This window comes from Nipponia nippon, unplaced genomic scaffold (genome assembly GCF_047370975.1).
Source record: "Nipponia nippon isolate SJK-2023a ecotype South Korea unplaced genomic scaffold, ASM4737097v1 scaffold_1, whole genome shotgun sequence".
In the NCBI taxonomy this organism is placed as follows: Eukaryota; Metazoa; Chordata; class Aves; order Pelecaniformes; family Threskiornithidae; genus Nipponia; species Nipponia nippon.
The window spans coordinates 156,908,156-156,933,361 of NW_028262290.1; the positions used below are offsets into that span (position 1 = coordinate 156,908,156).

At 37.3% G+C, this 25,206-nt stretch overlaps 1 protein-coding gene across 1 annotated transcript in view; it reads left to right on the top strand.

Annotated features, from left to right (window-relative positions):
- Positions 1-25,206, top strand: part of PTPRN2 (protein tyrosine phosphatase receptor type N2) — a 670,971-nt gene that overhangs the window by 231,137 nt on the left and 414,628 nt on the right. Inside the window, exons 4-5 of the mRNA XM_087729958.1 lie at positions 8,449-8,566; positions 13,521-13,683. Of these exons, the coding sequence (XP_087586084.1) occupies positions 8,449-8,566; positions 13,521-13,683 (281 nt within the window). The remainder of the gene's footprint in view (positions 1-8,448; positions 8,567-13,520; positions 13,684-25,206) is intronic.

Here is a 25,206-nt window from a genome sequence, read left to right on the forward strand (position 1 = left end):
ACCCATGGACACCAGCTAAATACATGAGCAGACACTGTACCTTAGCTGACATGTGGCACAGTAATTTGTTAATTGTAATTGCCTTGTAAATCAGAGCCCTGAGGTGCAAAGACTAAAAATGCTTAAATGAAAAAATATCTGTCATGCAATGTACAGTAAAGTGCATTGCATCCTCCATTGCAATTGTTGGAAGGTCAAAACCCAAAAAGTTTAGGCGCACAAGAGAACAGAAAAAAAGATAATTCAAATACTCCTCCGGCTGAAAATGCTACGTTGCCTTTCAGGTTGCACCAATTCACATTGTGTATTTTCTGTACATGGGGTGAATTCAAAATGAAACGTGAGGAGCACTAATCAGCTTTTTGTGGGAGCAGCATGAGCTGCAGATTGTTCATCTTTGCTACAGGCAAACTGACTTGGTTAACGTACTTGCCTGGAAAACTCCCGGCTTTCAGCCACCAAGATCTTTACGAAGTTCCTAAGGGAACCCTAACTTCTTCAACAGCTGTGTTTTTATTAATAATAATAGCAACAATAACATTTATTGTTATTGTTGTTGTTATTGCTGTAGAAAGAAACTCTACAAATGCATGAAATATATGGCCTGTTCCTGAAGGAATGTACAATCCAAGAGAAGTGGCTTAAAAGTGGAAATGGTTCCACACAAACTATATATAGACTTTCTGCCTATCACTTGAAATAAAAATATTGCCATTTTTCTGATTTAATTTGCATTGGTCTTGAAGCAGGACAGAGCATGGTGAACAGGAGACCAAAGGTCCTTGCTAGAGAAAATGTTTCAAGTATGTCGGATTTCCCTGTGTATCTCTGTATATCACTGTGAATATCCTGCAGAAGCCTTTAGTCTGACTCATTCTAATGTTCCCTCCATACTGCTGATGCAGTGGTCTGTACATTGGTCTTAAAGACTTGCGTTCAGAACCAAATGCAGAGATGCATTTGCGTCTGCAGCCTTTGCTGTTCTGCCCAGTTTGGCGTTCCTGTATATTGACTTTGCATGTACAATTGAAAGCACTCCTCTGACAGCCGAAAATTGATTTTTCACAAACATCAATGAGAGTTCAGCAGTTTCGTAAAATGGGGCTGAGAACCACTATGCAGAGCTGAAAGAACAGGTCTGCTCGTAGGCATTGAAAAATACATGAAGAACTGTAGATCTGAGATTAATTTTCTAGAGTATGTGTGACCTGTATATCCACTTAATTTTCTATACTTATTTAAGTGCCAGGACATTTCTGACCGATTCTGTGTTGTTACAGATGATGTTTTAATTCTCAGACTGAAGGTACTTCAAAAGTCCTTTCCCAGGAACTATATTTTTCATGACAATAAGGCTGTCATCCTACTGTTAGCATGAAATGAAATGGATGAAATGAAATGAGAAGGAAGACCTGCTGATTTTATATGCATTGTTAACTACTATTTGGACAATATCTCCATTCTTAGCATTGTACAGTCTAGCATTACAACCACTTTCTGCATACTAAAGAGATCCTGCATTATGAGATGAGTGAATGAAAGTTTAGAGTGGTGTAAGACATCTTGGAAAGAAATAATAAAATAGGAAAGAAGGGGAAGGGAACAGAAAAACGAAAGATATTTTGACAGAAAACAAAAGAGCACCACTTCTTATCCTAAAAAGAGATTGGAGAGGATTAATGTAGTAAAGAGAGCTGTTTTGCAGTGTCGAACTAATGTCAGGCTTTTGGGGTTAAATCTGGAATAGTCACATGCACTTTGATGTGATTGTCAGCTAACGCAGGTGGGTTCAAAGCTCGGTGAAACAAGCAAAGCAGTCTCATCTTTATTTTAGTATCACTATTTTGGGTGCATGTGAAGATTTCCTCATGTTCATGAAAAATCCTTGGGCTGACAGCTTTGAGGAAATGTCTGTGCATAGTCCAGGGTCAGAAGGAAATGGAGGAATAGAAGGTACACCTTTACTCACCATATATTAGATTTGATTGCTTTTTGATAAGTATGTCACAGCTTAGACACTGCAGAGAGACATTCAAGTTAAGGATGTGACTGACCGTGAATTAAATTAAGGTTGAACAGTAATATAAAGTTGTAACCATGCAAGAAGCCCCCTTTTGCATATCTTCCTTCCTAAAAAACATTTCTGTGAACAGAACCATCTGCTTTCAGATTGAGGGTCATCAGTTTGTGAAAAAGATTATATGACATGGTGAATAGCATGGGATTTATCTCAAGGATTTGGGAAGTCTTTTTCCTGTATCCATTCTGTTCTAGTCTTTGGAAAGCAGCTTATTCTAGTTGGAAGTTAGATGATATATTTTGCATTATCATATTATTCTTTTATTACTATCAGCTCCAGTGGCAGAAAAAATCTTATGTAACGCTTAGAAACTTCCTCTTGTATAAACCAATTATTCGTAGCTGCCTACAAGAGCTGAAATAAAGGTAAGGAAACATTGCATACTGAGTCCTGTGAGAGTATTTTATAATCTCCTTGGCAAATGAAGCACTCATTTGGCTTTTTCAAATAATAGAAATTCAAAAAAAATGAAGAGAAAAGACTTCCCTCTACCTTCTGGGACAGTTACTTAGAGTAAATTAAAATCAGGGCTGTAAGAAGATCATGCTGGTAATTTAATTCTATGGAGATTATCACTTTTATGTATAATAAAACAATATATGAAAATTTGAAATGGTAATCCTTAGGCAGCCCTTTCATCTGTTCATTCAAATGGAAGCTCTTTGCCTGTGAGTGAATCGCTGCTGCATGCAGTGACTGAAATTCTTGCATATTGTAGAGGAGATCTCACTAGAAGCTCCAAAAGAGGGCAACAAACTCACTGATGCAAATCTGGTACTCGGCACTGCTGCCGGGGAATGCAGTGGAAAAGGGGAGGAAACAACAAAAGCTCCCGAGGACTTCCAGGAGAGGATGACCACAGTTCCTGCTGAAATGGATTAAACAAGAATGGTGATGACTGCTTATAACTCCCTGTTATTTCTTCAAATACAGTCTGTACCAGATTTTCTTTTCATCTAGAAGACAATACAATGTTTGACCAGAGCAAACAAACTTAATTAGAGCAAGTTTTCATGGAAGTGTAATGCAAAACTGTCTTGGCAGATTTTCTTCTGATTTTGTAGAAACCATCTTTAGTCACAATTTTCAGAACAAATGCATATTCCAAGCCAAAGATACAGGGGAATTAAAAGGTTGTGGTTTAAGAGGTGGCTTTAACTTCTCTATTACTATTTTTGCCGTTAACCTGCCATTGCAAGTTGTATTGCAGAACTGCTTTTGAAAGAAGTTCTGGTTTTTTTTTATTGTAACAGGAAACATCAGGATTTTATCTTTTGGCTACATTCTTAGGTAGAGAATATAGCAATTGAAAGAATTAATTTTGCAGCATTAAAGCTGCAATTTTGACATAGCCAGTACTGAAATATGTGAACATTATTGGGTATGTCCTTGAGCTCTGAAAATGGAGGTCTGGGGTGAGAACAAGTGCAGCTCCTCTAGAGAGTGTGGAAAGGCAGCCTGCAGAAAGACACGTCTATACGTTGACCTGTCTGTTGTGAAAATAGGGAAGAAAGCCAATCATTCCCAATTCTGCAGACATTCTGACAGCTAAAGTAGGCATTAACAATTTGCAACACATGGCATGGGGGATGAAAGTCTCTGAGCTCTACAACTGAGAGTTTCCCGGCTGAAATGAAGTAGCAGTTGAAGGTAGCTCAGAGAAAAACCTATTTTATCATACACTGTGTAGGACAAAATGGATAACATTACCAAAAACTGGGGAAACAATGTCACAACTCAAAAATAGTATCATGTTCTGGCTTCAAGTCTGAATACTTCTGAGTTTTTTTGGCCTTTGTATGGGGATTTTCCTGACAAAGAAGGATCGGGTTTTAATATAGATTTCTGCCAATATATAATAACCTTGTTGCTTTCAACGGACTTGGTACATAAAAATAATTTTGTTGCCAATATATTGATGCAGAACTAATCATTTTGGATCTTGATTGGCACAAGAGCTGGAAGAGTCTCACAGCATTATCCTGTTAGACCCAAGTTTTGCTAGACTTGCCTGCAGAGCCCTGCGCAGCCTCAGCCAGGCTCGTGGGGAAAAGGGTTGGGAGTATGAGTAGGAAGATTTGCACAGCCAAACCTTCAGGTGGTGAGAACTGTTGTTTCTTTAAAGGACTTAAATCAGGCTCTACTGATTTACACCAGAACGCCTTTGCAAAGTTAAAAAGATGTTTTTCTTGCCTAGGCCTTCAGAGGGGGTGAAGATTATTTGTATGAATAATTCTGAACTAGAATAAGTTGAGATGGAGAAATAGCAGATGAATGTTTTCAACAGTTGATAATATAATTTACATGTATTAAAGATGTGATCAGGTATATTTGGAGAGGAATCAAGTTTCTCTAAGATGAAAACCAGAATCAAAACCACAGGGAAGAATGCCATTATTTAGAAAAATTGAACAGCTGAGAGAAGAAAATACATATTTGAATTTTTATTATTTTTCAGTAATTCTGTGTAATTGTTATAGCAGCAAAGCCAATTAAGCAGGTAAAAGTGAAATTGTATGATAAATGTGAAAACAACTTTGACTTTATTTTTGGAGACAGAAGCTAATATCTTCTCAGTGTGAATCTGTGAAAACTGTTTTCTTCGCTATTTACGCTGCTTGCTTTTGATTTGATTTCAATTAATAAAATAATTCTTAGACATATACTCTCTGTTGACATAGTTATTGCTAAGTCTTGAACATAATGTAGACCTAGACAATAATAATTCCATTATTATTTTTGTAGTTGTGGGTAGTAAAAATTAATCATTCTGTGGAAAGAAAAGATCCAGGAAGATACCTGATGATAATAAGCAAAGACCGCGTCGTATCTGGAGGAACTGCATTGTTTTTGATGTGCAGGTTGGGTTTACTAAAGGTATTAATGTCTTGTCTTTACTGTCTCTACACTAACATTACCTGTTCACAGACATTTAGGTTATAGAGTTTCAATTAAAAAAAAAAAAAAGTTAAACCTTGGACTCTGTCACCAATGAAAAGTGCTACTCTTTGTGGGGAAAATTTGTACCAATGGCTTTTTTCATGGGGGCTCACTACCATCAGTGCTTTTCAGCTGAGAGCGGTTTTATATCTGCTGCTGCTGCTGCTGTCATCGTATTTGCGTCACTCCGGTGTCTGCCAGATTCCTTCTCTCTTGGCATTTTCCGTCTGTGGGAATTCACGGCTGGGAGACGCAGGTCCAGGGCAGACCTGCAGCAGGGGGGATGGTTAATCCGGGGTTGGGTGTCCCCCCGTACCGTTCCCCGTTAGTGACATGGAAGTAATGCGTGTACAAGAGTACTGCTGTGATCCTGCTCAGCCAGTGGAGATAAATTGTAATAATTGGGTGGTGAGGCAGGAGCTGGCGCTCGGTGTGACGGCAGAGACAAAGGGAACAGGAAATCGCCATACAGCGTCATATGCTCCTTCTCAACCTTAATTTTGATTGCAGATGTCAGCGTGGCTTTATAGTTCTTGAATGTGCTGTTTTATCAAGCTCAGTGTGTGGGAGAGATTTTTTTTTTGAAACTGAAACAATGCTGGAAAATGATTGGCATAAGGTTAGCTTTAGACACATTGCGGTTCCTGAGATAGTTGCATAAGAAACACCAATATTAACTTATTGGCGAGGGGACTTTTGAATTAGTTAAAATTTGCATTTTTCATCCATGTCTTGTTCTAACTCTTATGTGAGTTAGAAGTGCTAGGAGATACAGTTGAGAGGGTATATTCCCTTAACTCTAGTTTCTTAAGCTCTATAACAAGTACTCTAAGTACTCTCTTTTTCTTTCACCTATTTACTCTCCTTTAATGCCACAGTTGTGTTCTTTTACAGTATTTAGGATGGTATACTTGTACTGGTTTGAAATGTATTAGGAGAAGATGTTAAAATAGTGCTGCAGGAGAAAGGAAATATACTGAAGTTAACAAAAGATACACCGTTATCATGACCAGCGAGAACTGGGATTGCAATGGTTTCTTATGCTCTTTTACCGAAAGCATTGTTTTGTGGAGGCATAAAATCATAACTAACTATGGACCCCTCTGTCTGCAGCCATATATGTTGCTCAGGGTTGAGAGAGATTAATTTCCTGTCTGTATGCAGGTACCGCAGATGAACTCGTCTTGCTTTAATTTGACCAAAACACTTCAGAGTAATTCTGTGTATTTTTCTTCAAAGTTTATGTTATTTGTTGCGTATTCTTTAGCCTTTAATAGGGCTAGTATTGACTTAGAGTTACAAAGTGAAACTGTAGTGATTTTGAACACATAGTTCATACATTAGTAGTTTTATGGCTATACTAATGATTTTAATATATATGTGTTTTAGCTGAACTTTTTTTGTTGCACGTTCTTCTAAACTTGAATGTTATCTTTATTTTTTTCTGCTGCATGAATTTATGAAGCAAACAGAAATGGGTAGCGCTAGGCAACAGAGAAGTAAATTTGAACATACATATATATATATATAAACTTTCATGTAAAAATCATTTTAATAACACTACACCAAAATAATCATAGATGCATGGTGACTCATTTTTGTGTATTCACATAAGAACATGCTTTGAGCAGCCTTAGATTGAGATTTGTGAAATTATTTGAATCCATCTACTTACACGGCACATTTGAAAAGGTGAGATTTGCATTTGAAAAGGGTGAATCAGAACCAAAAACAGATTAGATAGAGATTCTTCCCCCTCCCAAGGGTCTGGAGTCATTTGCTGTAGCCATTAACATCTAACATGATTTCAGGTGAAGTGTTTCCTCAATAAACTTGAGTAACATTTTTATTTAAGAAAAGGAGAAAGAAGGAGCAAAAGTGGAGTGTCAGAGAGGAGACAGAGAGCTTTTTTGTTTGTTAAAGCCTTCATGCATACTTACATTGGTTCTAGATTGTTTATTATTATTATTTTCCTTAATGAAAAAGAATGAAGTTTAGGATGCAGGCCACCATAAATCTTGCCCAAATGGGGACTTTATTTCCTAACACTTGTCTAAATCCCAGACAACAGCACAGTCTGAATGCTTCCTAGGCCTGTCTAATCTTATACCCAACTTCTTTAAGTATCTCCTCCTCAGGCTGAAAATTTGATAAATATTAAGGTAATTTTTACTTCTGCATGCTCAGAACTGTCTGCTTTGGCAGAATGCGCAAATCTCCTATTTAGACTTCTTTTTTAATTCTGGGCTTAAGTAAACAGACAATGAACTCCACCTCAATACGGTGGAAAAATCTGAAGAATACAGCCCTTTTTTTAGTAGCCCACTGGATAAAGCACTCATCCAAGGAGGGAGGTGGCCAAGTTCTGGGTTCTGCTGAGACTGATGATGTTTTAGCTGCATCCTGAGACTGTCTATACCAACAAATCTCATGTTGACTGCAAATGGTGATGAAGTTTATAACGTGTGTATGAAATAAGGACTGAACCAGAAATCCCCCCTCCGAGGCTGATTCTGACAACCAGTTAAGTCCTCTTCCATCTGGTGCTAGAGAGGATTTTTCTTTAGGTGGTTTCTTACAGGAAGATATTAGAAGGATAACCATATCTGGAACGTTTATCAATATTCATTTGAGGGTTTTGTGGTGTTTTACTGCACATGGTGTAAAAGCCGAAATTCTCTTCAATTATGTGATATTTAGTTATTAGATAATTACAGATAATTGCATGGGCAAGTTCTATGAAATAAAGTGTTAGCATAACATCTAAAATCTACAAATCGGGTAACAATTATGTTTGGAGTTATATCGTTATTTCAAGTATAATTACCATGAGATTGGCAGTGCATGTAATTAATGAGTAATCACTGGAATTTGCCTTCATAGTTGCACTTCCCCCTTGTAAAGTTCTTTGTCACAACATTTAAGTATAAAGATAATATAAATTGACCTCCATGTGTGTTATACTAAAACTCAACATACTTATTTCCACTGCAGTACTAGCTCCTTAATGTTCTAAAAGCGTAGTTTCACAGAGAAAACAGAGAGGGGACAGTGTGCTCTGAATGGGGAAGAAGTGAAGCAACCTTTCAATCGACACCAGCTAGTGAGATAACTCTTTTCCATAGCTGTCCAAAGTAACACTTTTTTATCTGTTAAAGCTAGTTTGTAACTAGCTAAAATTCTGCTGAGAGTAAAGTCTTTCAAAATCTCCTCACATCATCTACTGTCTTCCTTCCATTGTAAGGAAACTTTGATTAACAAAATTTCATACAGAAGACAAGAATCTGTAGTTGACTCTTGGGTTCCAATTGAACAAAGCTTCTTTTTTCTTTTTTTAATATTGTTTATATAGGACACATTTTTGCCAAACTTTCAAGCTATTAAATAGTGGGTTTACTTCTTTGTTTGTTTGTTTCATTATTTATCAGGTTTTACCTGGCAAGATGATTATACACAGCATGTTATTGGTCAGGAACTCTCAACCATTCACAAAATCCACAACAGACGCCCTGATATATTTGCATCTGAAGGATCTGACACAGGCAGGTAAGTCTTCAGTGGTATTTTTGCCTCGTAGGTTTTTGGGAGGGTTTGCAAATGATGAGAAATAGATTGGCTCTGAAGCTGGATTAAACACATCACCAAAACCACAATCTGTACGGTAAAGGGAAACCAGTCATACAACAGCACTGAAAACACCAGTAGGAAAACAGCAGACAGAATGAATGAAAACCGTAAACCCCGTTCATCTGATTATCATCAAGTTAAGGAAATATGCCTTGTGTTGTTAATTTAGGTGTCAGAATTCAAAACATAAGGTCTTTCATCCAGTTTATGCAGTGTCTAGTGTCAGTTCAGCCAGCTTTACTTATGACTGGCTTAAAAAGGCAGACTTATACAGTAGCTCATCCACAGGAGACATTTTATTCTGGAATAAGCCAACAAAAAGAAACAAAAAGAAGTATTGAATGATATTCTGAGCAACTAATTATATTTTCAACCTCATATTTTTCCAAAACATAGCTGTAATTGATTTGAAGTCCACAGATTCTTTGTCTAGGAGGGAGAGATTCATGCAAGTTCCCATGACAGAAAACAATGTTGGGACATTTCTATCCTTTGCATTATAGAAGCCATTTTCCTCGTGGCTTGAAAGATATTGAGGAGTGACTTAGCAGTTATTGGTAGCAAGAGGCACAACGTCTATAATTCTGTAGAGCGATATGGACGTAGGACCTGCAATTATATCATGTTCACATACAGATGCACATATAAATATACTCTTTTACCTGGTCTATTCTGTCCTACAGGCTTTTAAGTGCAATGCAACCACACAAACCCCAGAAGGAAATTTTAAAATGCATGAAATTTTAGGAACGTTAAAAATGGTAAATTTTGCTTTCTACTACATGATTTTAAGAAATGCAATCTCAAAATTGGTGAAATTGAAAGAAAATGCTTTTTGTTAGAAAACTTTCTTCATAGTGGGACAAAGCTTGAGCTTCTAGCCTTTATGGGCAAGATATTGGATGTTGGACTTTAGATCTTCATATACCCCAGTATGTGGTTTGCATATACTGCAGAATCATTTCTTTTCTAGATTGCTTTTTTATGGAAATAAAAATGCTGTGTAACTGATACTGCCCAGAGGCTTCAGCTGTGTTTGCCTCAGTTTGATTTGATTTAATTCATAGAATTTGACCCTGTATTTCACATATTTGCTGATTCAAAATCATTCCTTAAAATCACAGCACCATGCATTTCAGGAGTGCAGTAAGGTAGCAACTTAACTTCTAAAGAAGATACTGATCTATAAATTATTGTAAAGGTGATAACAACATGTGGTTGAATCCATAAACATGTTTTCTCTGTCTAGATACGCAAAATGCTATTACTGTATGGATTACTCTCTGTACATGGTATCAGAAAGGATTTTGAATATCTTCTGGGGGATTTTTTTTTTTTTTTTAGAATGAGTGTATCTAGAACTTTTATTCATGAGAGTAAGTTAAAATAGGCCAGATTTCCACAAGATCAAGACTGCATTCTGCAGTGTTCCAGATTCATAGTTATATAAAAATAAATCATATACGAAGATATGAGAAATAATTTAGTTTTTAGACTGAGAACAGATGATTACTTTTAGGAGTTCCTGTTGTAATCAGGTTTGAGCTGCTCTGCATTTTTAACTAGAACTGTATGTTAAAAAAATAACCCATTTTGCGTATTGACACTTTAGGAACATCAGAATTTCAAATGTGTTCCACTTATAGCAGTTCCTATTGTGGATAGATTTGCTGAAGTTACCAAGCTGTGCTTCTGAAAGCATTATCTTATGTGCCAACAGTTTAAAGCATTAATTGATTTTTCTGGTTGTCCATTTGCAATATATTCTATAGGTCACAGAACAGTAGGAACTTTTTCTCTGGTGTCTTATAGATTCTGATCAAGTTTGCTGTATGCTCAGTGTGCTCAATGGGCTTGCAAAAATCTTATCAGATAATAATTAAATAATTTAAAAAGCAACTTAGTGTAGGTAACTAATTATCAAAGAAACATTATGGCAGGAAGAACTTTTATTAAGAATAACGTGTGTAATAAGACAATATGAAGTCATACTAATGAGTCATTAATCCCCACAGAGCTAGTGAGAGCAAGAAAATAGACTCAGACACTTGAAAGGTAAATTGACTTAGGCTAAATTAGTGCGCTTGAAATCTGATGGAACAGAAGACATGGATTTCATCTTAAAAAAATTGCTGAAACTGAGAGCTTGATTTCAAGATGAAAGTTCTTTCTTTGGTGGCTAACTGGAATGTACGTGGTGTTTCCTGGGCCCTTATTAAATTTCAAAAAAACCCCACTCTTGAAAGAGGATCCAAGATAAAGGAAAAAAGTCCATTCTGCACACAGGGAATAAATGTCAGTTGTGTTCATTGGTGCAATTAGGCAAAACCACAAATGCTTCCAGCAAACTTCAATGTATGAAATGGGGTATAGCATTATTTCTATAATAAAACCATCGTTAAGTCAGTAATAAGATTCTCACAGCATTTAAAAGGGAGAAACTTTATTCTAAAAAGTGTGGTATCTGTTAATTGAGAACATTCTAGAAATATCTGAGGTACAATGATTTAGATATTTCCACACAAAAGTTTCTAGGGCACTGGGTTTTGTAGGAAATAAGCAATTGTTTCTGTGGATAAATAATTATATATGTTATTGTCTTTATACCCTAAAGTTCATTGTATGAGAAGTCCTGTTTCAGAACAAATTAAAACTGAAAATACTTCCAAATAAGTGCACAACAAGAACTCAGCTGACAGCCATTTCTCCTACTCACCAGGTGTTTCTATATATTTGTCTTTCATCCATTTTCCAATATCACTTTGTCAAATTTAAAAGAAATATTTTCATTCAGTTGCAATAATAGCTCATTTAATGCATTTTACTTTCTGTGTTAACAAGGTGAAAAACAGTGATACACTGGTGAACTACAAAAATTTTTAAATATCTTTCAGATGTATTCATAGGATTTTATTAAAGTTGTCATCAAATGAAATGTAATGCTTTGTTAGACATTTACATTTTAATTGTTTAAAAGCTTATAGCATAAAATATTACATCTAATGTGGAATTTAAACACAATTTGAGTGCAATTGCTGTCTCCATAAGAAAAATGAGAAATCTGAGACCCTAGATTTTGCTTCTACCACCAGTGTGAGTGATTATATACTGTAAATAATGTCTTGAAAAGCTAACCTAAATACCGTCTTTTATTTGTGCATTCAGTTCCTATTAGCTCCAGTGGAAATTCTCGGGGCAGAGTTTGGTCTGGTATTGCCATTTTCCCTTTCTTTTCAAAGCTAGCGAAGAAAAGAGAAGATAGGTGTTGGAATTAATTGATGAATGAAAGATGAGCGTTTGAAACTGTGATACCATCTATGATGAGAGCCTCTTCGGATTAGTTCATCTCTACTGAAGCGCAAAGCATACTGCCCAGCTCTTTCTAAAACTGCAGAACAGTTTTAGTCTGGCTTTAAGTTGAAAAGAAGGTGGATAATGTTACCTGCATGTCCACCTTCCATCATAAGGCAGAATTTAGAGCTCTGGAATTAGAGAAAAATATGAGCAGCATGAGGAGGAAGCAAGACTTATGGCGAATTATATCAAGATCGCTATAGTGTTCTGTGCGGCAAACCTTTGTTTTCCTAGAGTTTGTGTGCCTGATGAGTAGCTGGTTGTTTTACACTGGGGAGAGGTGAAGGGGTTTTCTGGTACTTCAAAGTGAGCGACCCTATGAGTGCTATTGGTTGCAATGCCACCACAGTAAATTAGATTATTAATTACATTTATTGGTATTAAATTAGTCAGGACATACATTTGATACAACTGTGAGCATGGAAGGAAGTCTATTAGTTTGTGCATAAAGTAATGTAATTAAACCCAAGATCTGGAAAACGACATAATGGTACTCTCTCAAGCTGTGTCCCTACATAAGCACCATGACAGGGGCTAGTAGAGTAACATTTTGCTTACAGTGGTGCAGAGATGTTGAATGTCAAATGATGCCTCGTCCCCCTGAGCTGGAAAGCTCTTCCACCTGGAATTGTTCTTCACTGAAGAAGTGTGTGGGCATGTGGGTAGGAAATGGTGACACCAAAAAGGTGATTTCCCTCAAAACAATGTGTCACTCACAGGGAAGGAAGCAGACTGGGAACCCTCTCTCTGCTTTCTTGCACAAGGAATGAAATAGTTACTCGTGTTGACATTTAAATTATCATCATCATTGACATGTTGTTGAGATAGATGAGGAGAGCCGGTAATAATTTAGATTCATTGCTCACAGCGCCCTGAATCCCATATGAACAACTCTACACTGCTGTTGTTTAATCACATTTTTAGCTTTTCTTTGCAAACGTCACCAAGATCCATCTAAACCAGTCTGGAAACACCGCTATTCTGTGAATCCCAGGCACATGAGAAGATCAGAAGAGATACTTCTCCATCTCATTATTCCCTTTTTAAGCCTTTTGCTGGAGCTGACTTGCTCAGTTATTTCTGCACATCCAGTAGTCTCACTGTATTCTGTAAATTGGTGCAGGGCCAAATTGATGTTGAATCTCATCATCATCCAGAATTTTTTTTAAATCTTAGAACCATCTCATATTTCTTTGGGGTGCAATTTAATCGTGCATATTTTCTTTTTACAAGCATTTTCTTTTCTTCCGAATATGACTTTGCCTTGATGTAGGCATTTTATTTGATTTACTGTTGGATCATTAACTTTGATTCATGCAATAAATTGTTAATAGTGCAAGATTTTTTGACTGCTTTTGCTGAAACATTGAATTTTCTATACTTTTGTGGTTGCTAAGCTTTTGAGTGACTTTTTTGTTATGTATGGAACTAACTTCAGTGGTTTGCAGTGGCTTTTTAGTTGGGCACTTTGTATGTTGTACAGGCTGGTAACTTTTTTTTCCTTGCTTTTGCTGTGCAGGACTTTGGGACAGAATGCAGATAATCAAAGAAATTATGATCTGGAAAATGATGTGAACTTGGCCAAGTCTCTTCAGCAATATCTTAAATATCTCGGTATTCTCTCCCAGTCTGCAGCTACAAATTTATATCCAAGGAAGACGAATGACAAAGCTTCTGTCAAGGTAGTATTTTTAATGTGGTTCCTATATTCTGTGATTTTGTCTTCCTTCTTCTCTGAATTCTCCTTATTTTTCAATTTTCCCTTCTGTCTCAAGACCAGACATTGTTTCTTACTGCCTCCCCCAACTGATTATCATAACCGCACTAACCAATTTCTCTCCAAATGCACTGAGTCAGCTTCAGCATTGTAAACGACAGAGGTCTTCTAATCTGGAGCATTTTACCTTAACTAGGGGTGGATCGTATGTGAGGAAGGAGGAAGAGTGGGATAAAGGTGGTAACATCTTCACTGGCTGATCTGAAACCCTTCTTACAGCATCTGAACTGCTCCTCTCCAAAGAGCTGACTGAATTACCCTGTGAATTCTTGCTGGTGTTTACGGTGCTTAGAGTACAATTAACATAATCTTTGAGCAGATTTTGGTAACAGATCTGATGTATTGTACCTCAACGTTTTCTACTTTTTATTGATCACAAAGGAAGCCTATTGTGACCAATTAAGGTTCGTATCTATACATTATAAATATATGTATAGCTAGGAAGATAAATCATAACCATTAAATCTTGAGTATTGGCTATGTCAAAAAAACACACAAATGCCTATTTGAGAACTAAACCATTTTTTTTCTTTCCTAGAGAAAACCTGTCTCGCTTTAAGATGGACCTTGATAAATTTATAAAAATGGTTGGATGAAGGGGTTGCATATGACAGGCCCTTATAGCCCTATGTCTTTTGCTCAAAAAATGTGTTTATCCAAAGCACTCTATTATTTTTAAGAAATAGGCTGCTATTATAGTGATCCTTTAAAAAAATTGGTATGTGCTATTTGCATGAATGCAGTGTAAATGCAACAATTAGATAAAAAATACGCTGAAGTTTTAGAAAAAAAATCGGGGGAATATAGTGTCAAAGCCAAACTACTAGCTTTTTCCAGGAAGTAACTCAGAGGCACAAAACCACTGCAGTGTATCTGCACCAGCAGCTCCCCACAACAGTATCAGTTGTATCAACTGTTTAGTCATGGTATAACTGAAATGTTGTTATTCTTGTCAGAAGCCCCACGTTTCCAATTTCACTGATTGGTATATATAACGCTAATGATTTATGGCGTCTGTCACTAGGTGTTCATCTGGGGTAAAAGAAATTTGCAGGCAGTGGCAAGGCAGCTTTGGGGATGGATGAGTGACCACCTTCGTGGTACCTTTCCTCCACTCTCTACTTATGGGTGCTGACTGCAGTGAGGATGCCCTGCTTTGAATCACTGGCTTTCAGAGACAAGAAAACTTGCTCAAGAAGTACTTCAGTGGGTCTGGTGCTGTCATGCAAGTTCATAAATAATCCATATGGCTGAGACCTTCTGTGGGGAAGCCTGCTGTGATAACACCACCCACCAACCTTATTGAGTGTTGCCATGGAGATGGGTACTCTGAAGCCTGGGGGAGTGGGATAAAGAGGAGAAAATCTGGAAATGAAGCACGTATAGGAGCAAACTGTACACTACTGTTTACTAAGGAGCATTTTAAAACAACAGACATTGAGTCAGATGTGTTACCTATCATTTAAAATAAAAAAAAAGGAAAATTATCTTAAAAATTAGTAATCAATCATGAATTTTAAATGATCCTGGAGACGCTTCCCTATCCTCTGCAAATCAAATGCAACTGCTCTTCCTTAAAAAGAAACAAGAGGGACACTATTTGTACCTTGACTCATTGGATCATTAATGGAATAACAGTTAAAGAAAAGAGAAACCAGGATTTTTGCTGCTCCAAGAAGCAGAAAGAATGTAAAATTTAACAAATTGAAAAGAGTAGGAAGGAAAGTAACTGCAAGAGCTGCATTTCATATGGTCATACCACTTGAAATTGAAAATGGCTATCTTACGCACTTTAATTGCATGCTTTAACAAAATCGTAGTACCTTATTTTTGTATTTCATATGTGGATAAACTATGAATCTACATGAAATAACTGTAGCAAGATCTTATCTCTTTAACTTTCTTGCCCTTTTCTGATTAAAAATAAGGGTAAGACAGAGGTACTTTACCCTACTTAAACTTAGAATTTCAGCTTTTGGGCCTTTGCCCTTCTTAAAAATAATTTTGTTTCAAGTATATATTTACCTCTGTCACTTCGTTCTTGCTGTCGGGGAGTAGGAGATGTAACACTACTCTGGTTGCTTTGATACCTTACCTGTTATGAAGCGTAGCTGAATCTTGTAGAAATTCAGTGCTTCTAGGCAGACTTCTTGAGTGGATTCTGCCTTGTTCCAAAACTGTCATCAGAAGACTCTGGCCAAGAGTAAAACAAAGGAAGAAAAAAGACAAAGAGGCTTTAAAATATTTGTTATACTCCAGATGTGTTATTTAGTATCTTAACATAAATATTTTTAATCAAACTGTTTTACAAACTTTTGGTCTTTAGTTTTCCTGCTATCTTCCACATGTATTATCAGAATAAAACTACAGAGCTACATTACCAAGTAGACAGCACACATACAGTTATGCATAAAGCTGTAACATAAGACACAGCAAAACCTAAAAAAGGTAACTCTTTTTCTGTTTCCGTTGTTCAAACAACTGTCAGCTTAAGGCTTGATACAACAGGGACAGAAATAACACTATTAAACTTAAATCCTGTGATGGACCAAAATTCCTATAATGCCCACCATTTATTGCAAGAACTTCTTTGAGTGATTTTTGAAGCACTTAAAGTTCATCACTAACTTAGAATTTTTTCGCAGTATTTAGACAGTATCTACTGCAGGCTGTAATCTAGCCGGCCGATAATGACTCTGCCAGTGGATAAATAGCAGTAAATCAGAAGATTTGGTGGGTCTGTTTCCTGAGGATTACAGTTGTAAAGAACATTTCACTTTAGTTCAGCTGAAAAGAGTTGTTCAGAAAATGGGCGCTTGGTGGCATTTGTTCCTTCAGCATTAGCTAGTGGGTTTTTGTGTTTGGGATTTTTTCTCCCACTTGGGCTTAATGAAGGTTTTACCATTCACAAAATGCTGCATTATCAGTCTTTGTGATTCTTTTCTACCAAACCTGGATTTACTATGGAAAATACCATATAGCCAGGCACATACACATAATGAGAAAGCTTGGTTTATATTATATACAGAGGCAAGAAATGCAGAGGCTTCAAATCATGTGTGAATTCCCCTGCTCTTCTCCCCTCCAGTTAGAACAAACTCCTCTCATAGAGGAAAAGCCCCAAACCAAAACCCTGACAAAAACACTACACTATTGATATTCCTACAGAAACTGAGAAGCAGAGTTTTGTTGGGTTCAAAGGGACAGCACATAGGTTATATTACCAAAGCAAGTCAGCTGTAAAAGGAGACCTTGCTTGCTTTGCTGCTGATGGCAGCCCTGCTGGTGAGCTCTGTGGGAGCGTTTGCATAGCCGGGAATGTGGGAAGCATTGAGGAAATCGTTAAATAAAGGAGATGGAAAAAGAAAAAAACAGCTATGTCCACAGCGGCCATTACAACAAAGCAAAAAGAGAGGCAGCAAAAATGATCAGTATGGAAACAAATACTACCGTTGTCTACTTTTCACCAGCCATTAGCCTAGGCAGTGAGGAATGATCTTACATTATAGTTTTTTAAAAAGTCCAAATGCCTGCAGTTGAATAGTTACAGGAGATTTCAATTATACTGCTTTCATCCGACCGAGAATAGTTTTCTAGTCATCATAGAAAGAGAAAAGATTTGAAATGTGATCCAAATGTACTTAAAAGTCTCAAAATCAGGAAGAAAATAAAAATAACCCACCCAGAAATGGTTGGTTTTTGGTTGAACTAGCTATCATTTTTAGCTGGAACTGCTTGCTTTTTTCTTGAACTAGCTATCATTTTTACATATTCTCTTGCCTTCTGGTAGCCTGACTTGTGAATTTTTTAATGCCTCAGGCTGGCAAAAGTCCACTGCTTTGGTAACATAGCACTGCACTGGGCTCATTTCAGATGTAGTGGCTATAGCAGGCAGCAATCGTGTCCACCGTGCCACATGGGGCTGGGCGCTCCATCGGCTCCTCTGGGAAACCTTCTGGACAGGCTGTAGGAATAAGGAGGTTGCCTACTACACTTATGCTAGTGCTGCATTTCTTGTTGCAGGGGTCTCTGTTTTATGGTTTAGGTTTTTAGGGCTAGAAGATGCATGTAATTGCTCTTATTCTTTCATCTTGACTTGCCTCTGAGGTCTTCAGACATGGGTCCTACCTGCTGCTAAGGTCTTCCTCAGGCTGGTGTGCCATTCAGGCCCTAATACATAGCGTTGAGAAGAAGAGAGAAAAAAGATTGTCTTAGAGTCTTCAGGGACTATCATCCATTTTCTGCTTTTTCTGTTTCTCTGTTTCTCTGCCTTTTTGTTTCTTGGTACTTGCGTTAATTTTTAGGGTAAACTTCATGTATAAAAAGTGTGATTACAGAAATCTCCGAGTCTCATGTATTCTTATGAGTTTTAAAGCAAAGACTTTGGAATAAAACAGAATCTTTACATCAAAGAAGTCGCTAATAAAGTTAAAGGTCTTTGCAGAATCATGAAGGGAAAAAGTGACTGGTTAGCGACAGAGGGGTATGGCTGGTTGTTAGATCAGCAGTACAATGATGCTGAAATGGGAGAACATGGAAATAAAAACTGTTGAGGCAGAGTCGGTCTGCTGGAATCTAGAAGGGTATGAAGGTTAGACAAGGCATTTGGTAAGGCTTATATTTTAGTCCTTGGTACAAGAGAGAACCTTCCACCTCTTTTCCCCTTTCACATACAGGGAAGAGTACTTACAGCTTTGCTGGGTTTAAAATCAATTGTTTGGGGCTTTGTAATTGATCTCCTGAGAGAACTAGGATATGTGATAAATACTAAAAAGGATTATTATTTATTTTAGAAAATCTGAGTGCACAAGTGCTCAAAGACGTACTCTGAACTTATCTGCAAATAATAATTACTGTCGTTAGCTAGTAAGAAATTACGCAGTCATTGCTCATTTTAATCTGGATCTTTAATTCAAAAAAGCGGGACCCTTATTTGCCTAACACTGATTAAAATACAGTTCTGAATGAAGATCATCAGAAATTGATTTGATGGCTGACTGCTGAAAAGTCAAAAAGCTTTCTGCAATGTATACATTTAAATTCTGCTGATATAAATGCAAAATTTAATATTTCATATATGTGGGATTACGTATGAGTAAGAAAAATGTAATTCACCCTGTGCATAAAGACGTTCATAAAAATATCAGGAATAATTGATAAAGGGGTGTCTCTCTGAAGCTATATAATTGCCTGTCTATCGGCATGCCTATACAACAACCAATAGAGTAATATCTGAACGTCTCTCAAGCGTTGATGTATTTGTTTACCTAATGCCGTTACAACGTAGGGAAGAACTAAGACCCCTATTTCACTGACAGATTAGATAGCTTTTCTGAGGTCATGCAAGAATTTTTTGGTAGAGTGTAGACTAAAAGTTAAGCCTCAGATCCCAGATAAGTATTTCATCTTTTGGATCATTCTCCCCTCCATGGCTCTTTTCAGCAAAATAGAAACATTAAAGTCCTCTTAAAAAAACCTCAAACAAACAAACAAAAAACCAACCCTAAAACCCAGTGAAAAAACAAAACCCCATAAGCACTGGACCAGAATTCATTTGACTAACTACAGATGTTTGTATTGGTGCAAGTCAGCCTAAACTCATTTTATGATCAGTGGAGAGAAAAAAGGAATTTCCAAGTTGTGATACATCCATTCTAATTTAAATATGTAAAATCAGATGTGGTAAATTCTATCTTGCATGAATCTGATCTAAATAGCAATTTTTTCTGGGAGGACTGGTACCGATACATTTGAAGATCTAACAGATCATGGCTACAGAGCCTAGTAAAATTACAATCAGTTTGTTTGCAGCATAAATACACAGTTTGGCAATCTAATGTGATCTGTGATTTAATTTGTGAGCTTAATAACTTGGCAAGTGAAGATTCTAATGCCAGTATCGTGCTTTTCAGGTCTTAGACCTAACACCCACCTTTACCTACACCCTATCAGTTTATGTACGACGTAGTGACAGAATTTCCAAGGCTTAACATAGAAATCATAATTTCCCTTATCACACAGCTTGTAAAGATTTGTCATCTTGTAAAGATTAGTTATTTGTACAACGATTTGAAGATACAAGTGCTGTAGAAATGATATTATAAATGATCAGTGTAGGCCTGGAGGCTTATTTAAAAGGCCAATTCATTAATTTCTAGTAATTTCCAGATGAAACATAGGTTGATAGTTTTAAAATCTCAAATACTGACCGGACAATAAGATTTGCTTCTTTTTCAGATTCCTCCCCACCCCTTCAAAATCAGCTCTTTTTTGCCAAATACCATGTGTTTGGAGTTTTTTTGCTGTCCTTTCTCCTGCAAGCTTGCTATTTGTCCTGCAAATATTTACTCACTGTACTTCAGTACACTGGGCTCAGTAAACAGAAGATGATGGAGCTGGTACAAATTTTAATATGTATTCCATATTTATTTTTAGATCATACTTATAAAATGAGAGGATAAAGTTCACAAAAATTTAAATTTAAATATTTTACCTAACCTCTGTGTGAGTGTGCTGGTGTATATATTTCAGGACAAAGCAACAATTTTTTTTTGTGAGGGGAAAAAGCTCACCTTACCGCTAGCAGTTTTCTAGGAAATGGTTGGTTGCTTTCAATGGGGTTGTAAAACAATGTTATAGACATGGATCCTGCAGATCTCTGTCTACTTGCATTTCTTTGGGTAAAAGTAGTGTCTAGATTCATATGTTAGAGTTATAAATATATTGAATTGGTGCTAATGTGCGCAGCTTTTGGCAGATGAAGATCTTCATGTTTCTATGTAAGTCATCTTTAGATAACGAGTTAGCTCAATATACTAGCATATGCCTACAGAAAATGTGTTTAAACATCATTCACTGAAGCCTTAAGTAACAGACTTATTGACATATGAGCAAACTGTTCTCAGACAAGGGAAGCTGATAAACCCGGGTACATCTATCAGCACTGATGGCCATGCTGCACAATTTTCATCATCCACTGGGGGCTGACTGTGACTTTTTGGTTTCTATTAGTAATGTTAGGGAGCTGCTGAACCCGGCAGCCTGACAAAGCTGAAGCTGCGTTAGCTCCATGTCCTCACTTCTAGCCGGTAGCCAAGTGGAGCAGGCACTGCCAATAGGCACCACGGGACACATGATCTGACTCCAGTTGTTGGCAGTCAGACCACCATACACAGACACATGCACACAGAATAGAGAGCTTCTCACCCAGAAAAACAGTTAGAAATGGAGTTTATTGAGAAGACAGGACAGACACAAGGCACAAGACACAAAGACAAGATCACATCATCTGGTGATCAGACACAAGGCATGGTCAGACAAGTATATTGGCCAGCCTGCTTACATGCTACCAGGCCCTTTTACTCCCTTTTCCTGCCGTTTACCACGGCTGTTTCCCAATCCACCTTGATTCCTCCCTCTCTGGTCCTTTCTCTAAACATCCCATAATATGCCTTGTACAACAACAAGATGGTCTTCTTGGCATCCTATAAGGAGTCCCACACCCCTGTAGGCAGTAACCCCTTCAATCTGCAGGGTAATCCAAAGAACTTCTCCCACTGACCCATCTGGTAGGTGGCACTCCTGGACATCATGGCTGATGGCTTGCTGTGATGGCCTGGGGAGGAGCTGGGGCAGGGGCACCTTGGCATTGTTCGGTTTATTGGGGTTCATCCACTCATCATTTTTCTCTGCTCCTTTAAGTGTGGACATAAGCCAGGTTATCATGTAACCTAATGTGTAAAACTAACATTTCTGTTTGTGGTGAGCATTAGATCAACATTTCTGTTTGTGGTGAGCATTAGATCAATGCCAAGGAAAGACAATCCAGCACTCCTTTTACACCAAAGAAAATACTTTAGAAACTTTGTTTTAACCCACAGGATGGAGATTTGTCAGAAACAGAGAGAATAACTAGTAGTAAGTTATGAAGACTAAAGCTAGCGAGTTCCTCAGCAGTACAAGAAATGTCAACTAACTATAAAAAGTATTTATGCAGGAGAGTCTGTTGGAGAAGGTTGAAGGGTAAGCATACAGCTAAGTGCATCCCAAAGGAGACCAAGCGCAACTGGAAACATTTGAGACATAAAAGTGAATTTTTTAAATAGTAACTTATACATGAAATAAACCAGTGTATTTATCCTCTCTCCTTTTTCTTTTGTTTTGGAGGGTTGTTTTGTTTGAGAGTGGTAAAATGTGCTGCTCACAATCCAATCTCAGTCAACTGAAATTACAGCAATGTAGATTATTGAGTGGTATAGTCAGACCCCAGACAATCCTGTTACACTGCAGTTTCACAACGAGAATTAGGAAGCAAAGTCATCGCTAGTTTTGATCAAAGGAGACTCTGAGGACCGCTTTTGCTGGATCAAGCTTTTGACACTGCAAACTACAGGGTGTTAATTAACAATCTTTGCCTTCTTTACTTCTCTGATATAGTTCTTAAATGGTTTCAAAGCCGTTGTAATTCTCAGAAAGAAAATAGGAGATAATTACAGAAAATTATTAGTGAAATAGTAGGTCAGATGAGACGACTGTAACAGTGCCTGTTGCCTTAAGCCTGTGAATCTGTCAAAAGACCATGGCTTGATGCTATCCCATCGATGCAGGAGGCACTGGTTTGGCCTCTTTACCAGTTTCTGGATTCTGAATTAGTCTTCTAAGTTCTTGTTTTTTATGCAGTGATTTCTTGCATGGTATAATATCATAATCTATAGTAAGTGACAAGGTCATTGTCAGTTGGTAGAAAAGGCTTTTGCTCCACTATTGCTGACAAAATTGAATTCTTTCATTGGCTTTACCTATTATTTTCAGACAAACCTAACACTGAATTTGGTGCAGAGTGTGTAACATTGTGTCTATAGCACACAGAGGCTTCTGAAGAGGAGTTCCCCCCTTTCAGCTAGCTTGAAGCTAGCTGGAAGCCTGCTAAGATATCCTCCTGACAGGGCATCACTGTATGGGAACAGCAGCTCACAGGCTGAAACAATTAAGGCTTTGTTAGCATAGGTCTGGCTACTTGAGCTGTGATGCTCTAAGGACACGACTGTACCGCTTACTCAGCTCCATCCCAGGGACTTTTGCACTGTAATCCACTCCACGACCCACATTTATCCCTCAGGTTTCATTGTTGGCTGGATTTCTCTCAAGGTAAAGGTAAATCGAGGTGTACAAATTCACAGACTGCACTCCGATCTAGCAATCAGGCAATGCCACTTGTGCTGCTGTTTATTTAGGGGTTCCCATGAGTACATGGTATTTACCATGTAGTGAGTTCACACGGGGCAAGTGTGTGGGGTTTGCAAAATATCTACACCTTCTGGTAGAAAAAGCTAAGCTTCTTTCATTCCACACAGTGAGTTAAAGTATGAGATCGTTTTGGTAGCCTTTGGAAACTTTAATGTTATCCCACCACTGGTGAGGAGGGCCTGGTTCCAGCATTTGTTGTGTTTTTCTTTTCTAATTTTAGAGACCATACTACCATTACCTCAAATAGGCACAGTAAATTAAGTATTGTAGGTAGAATCATGGTGCAACCAAATTTAGGAGGTAGCAAACAAGAATTAATATCTGAAAATGCATCAAGCAGAAAAAGCTAAATAAAATTGAGGGAGGAAGGTTTCTTCTTTATGCATTCCTAAGAGATTTTTGTTAGGTCTATATGCCTTCAAGATTTAGCAAATGCATCCTCAAGAAAGGAAGTATTTTGTCATAAATTTAATTCCATTCTTTCTGCACTTGGGCAAAATACTCAAATCAATCTACCTCTTAGTGGAGAAATTGAACAGCATTTATCTGTGCCTTGGGTTGTATGTATCTAATCCTGCCCCTTTTTTTAATTCTTTTTTTTTTTTTTTGAGGAAAATCTGTAGTCCATAGACTATTGTTGCACAGTGCATCTGCAGGGTGTAATTTAACGTGCCCTTCTGTGAACTCTCATGCAGAAAATGTCAGTTACTTACATACCTGAACCATTACAAGACACTGCCCTAACAATTCCATCTTCAGAAAGGTTAGTGTGTGGGGTTTTTTGATAATGTGTGAATTATTGAGATAGCTTATTTGAAAGGTGGTGAAGAAGAGGTAAATCTTGTGCAGATGGAGAAATAAGATTTTTTTTTTAAAACTGAGCTTTTTAGCAATTCAGAGTACTTTTTAAAGATGCTGTGTCACTGACATGAGATAACTGAACAGTATCTTATCTATTAAAAAAAATATATTCCTGATAGTAATAGGGACTTGTATTCTAACCCTGTTCAGTATAAACCAGTTATATAGTAACTAGAGTATTCTTTTTTAGTTCTGCACATTTTATTTAATGTTTGTCTTTTTTTTTTCAATTACTAACAGTACTTTATATAAATCCAGTTTAATCAATGTAGAAATTAATTTTCTTTTAAAATTTTTCCTGCTCCCTGTTTCCCTCTACTTCTCCATAATGTTAGCAGCTTCTCCAAAGGCACCAACAAAGGAATTTACAGATTCTTCTTTTCACTGACCATGGATTATGCCATTTAACTTTGAAGTAAGTCAAACTAGCAGTGTCCATGTTCAGGAGGTTAGATTGCAAAAACACTTCAAATAAGATTATCACAGTGCTCTGCAATTGTTATTAATAACTTAAGATGTAAATTGTCACTGGATTCTAAACTACATATAACTGATATTTTTCTTCTATCTTTTTCTGTAAAAAATATATCTTTTTTTCCCATGCTACTTAGCACAAACCTGTAGTCTAGGGTTGTATTTATCTGTGCTGCAATTTCACTTGGATTTCACCTTGCATATTTCAGTTAGCACATACATTTTTGGTGCTGTGTTTTGTTTGAGATGAGATGGGAGGGCTGAGGAAGGGGATTTTTTCTCATCCAAGTTGAGGATTGCCATGCCGTACAGCTGTGAGACCTCTTTAATTAAGTCAGACTAAGCTAGATCAGATGGGCTGGTATCTGAGGGCACTGTGAAGACAGCTGAGCTGTTGGTGCTGTACTTTAATTAGAACTTTTAATATTTCATCCCTTACTACCCAAAGTGTGACCTGTCAAGCTGCTGAGATGCTGCCCTTTCTTGATAGAGGTGCCGCTCTGAGCCCAGGACTGGCACTGACTTATATCCAATTTGTATACAATCAGTTGGTGTTTTTGTTGTGTTTTCTTGTGCTTGTTGTCTGCAAGAGCTGGAAATCACAGATCTGTTAATGTTAAAGGATATTTGGACTTGTTAAATAGCTCATCAAATGCCAGTCCACATCCCCTGACCCTAATCTTTTACAAGTGGTTTGAGAGTGTCTAAAAGTTTTGCTCTCTCTAAGACTTCATTTATTAGTAAAGCTTTAGAAGCAAAAGAGGCAGCTGGATATCAGTCAGAGATCCAAATTAGGGTGTAGTTACAGAAGCTGGATTGACTTAATGTTTTTCCATGGCTGAACAGG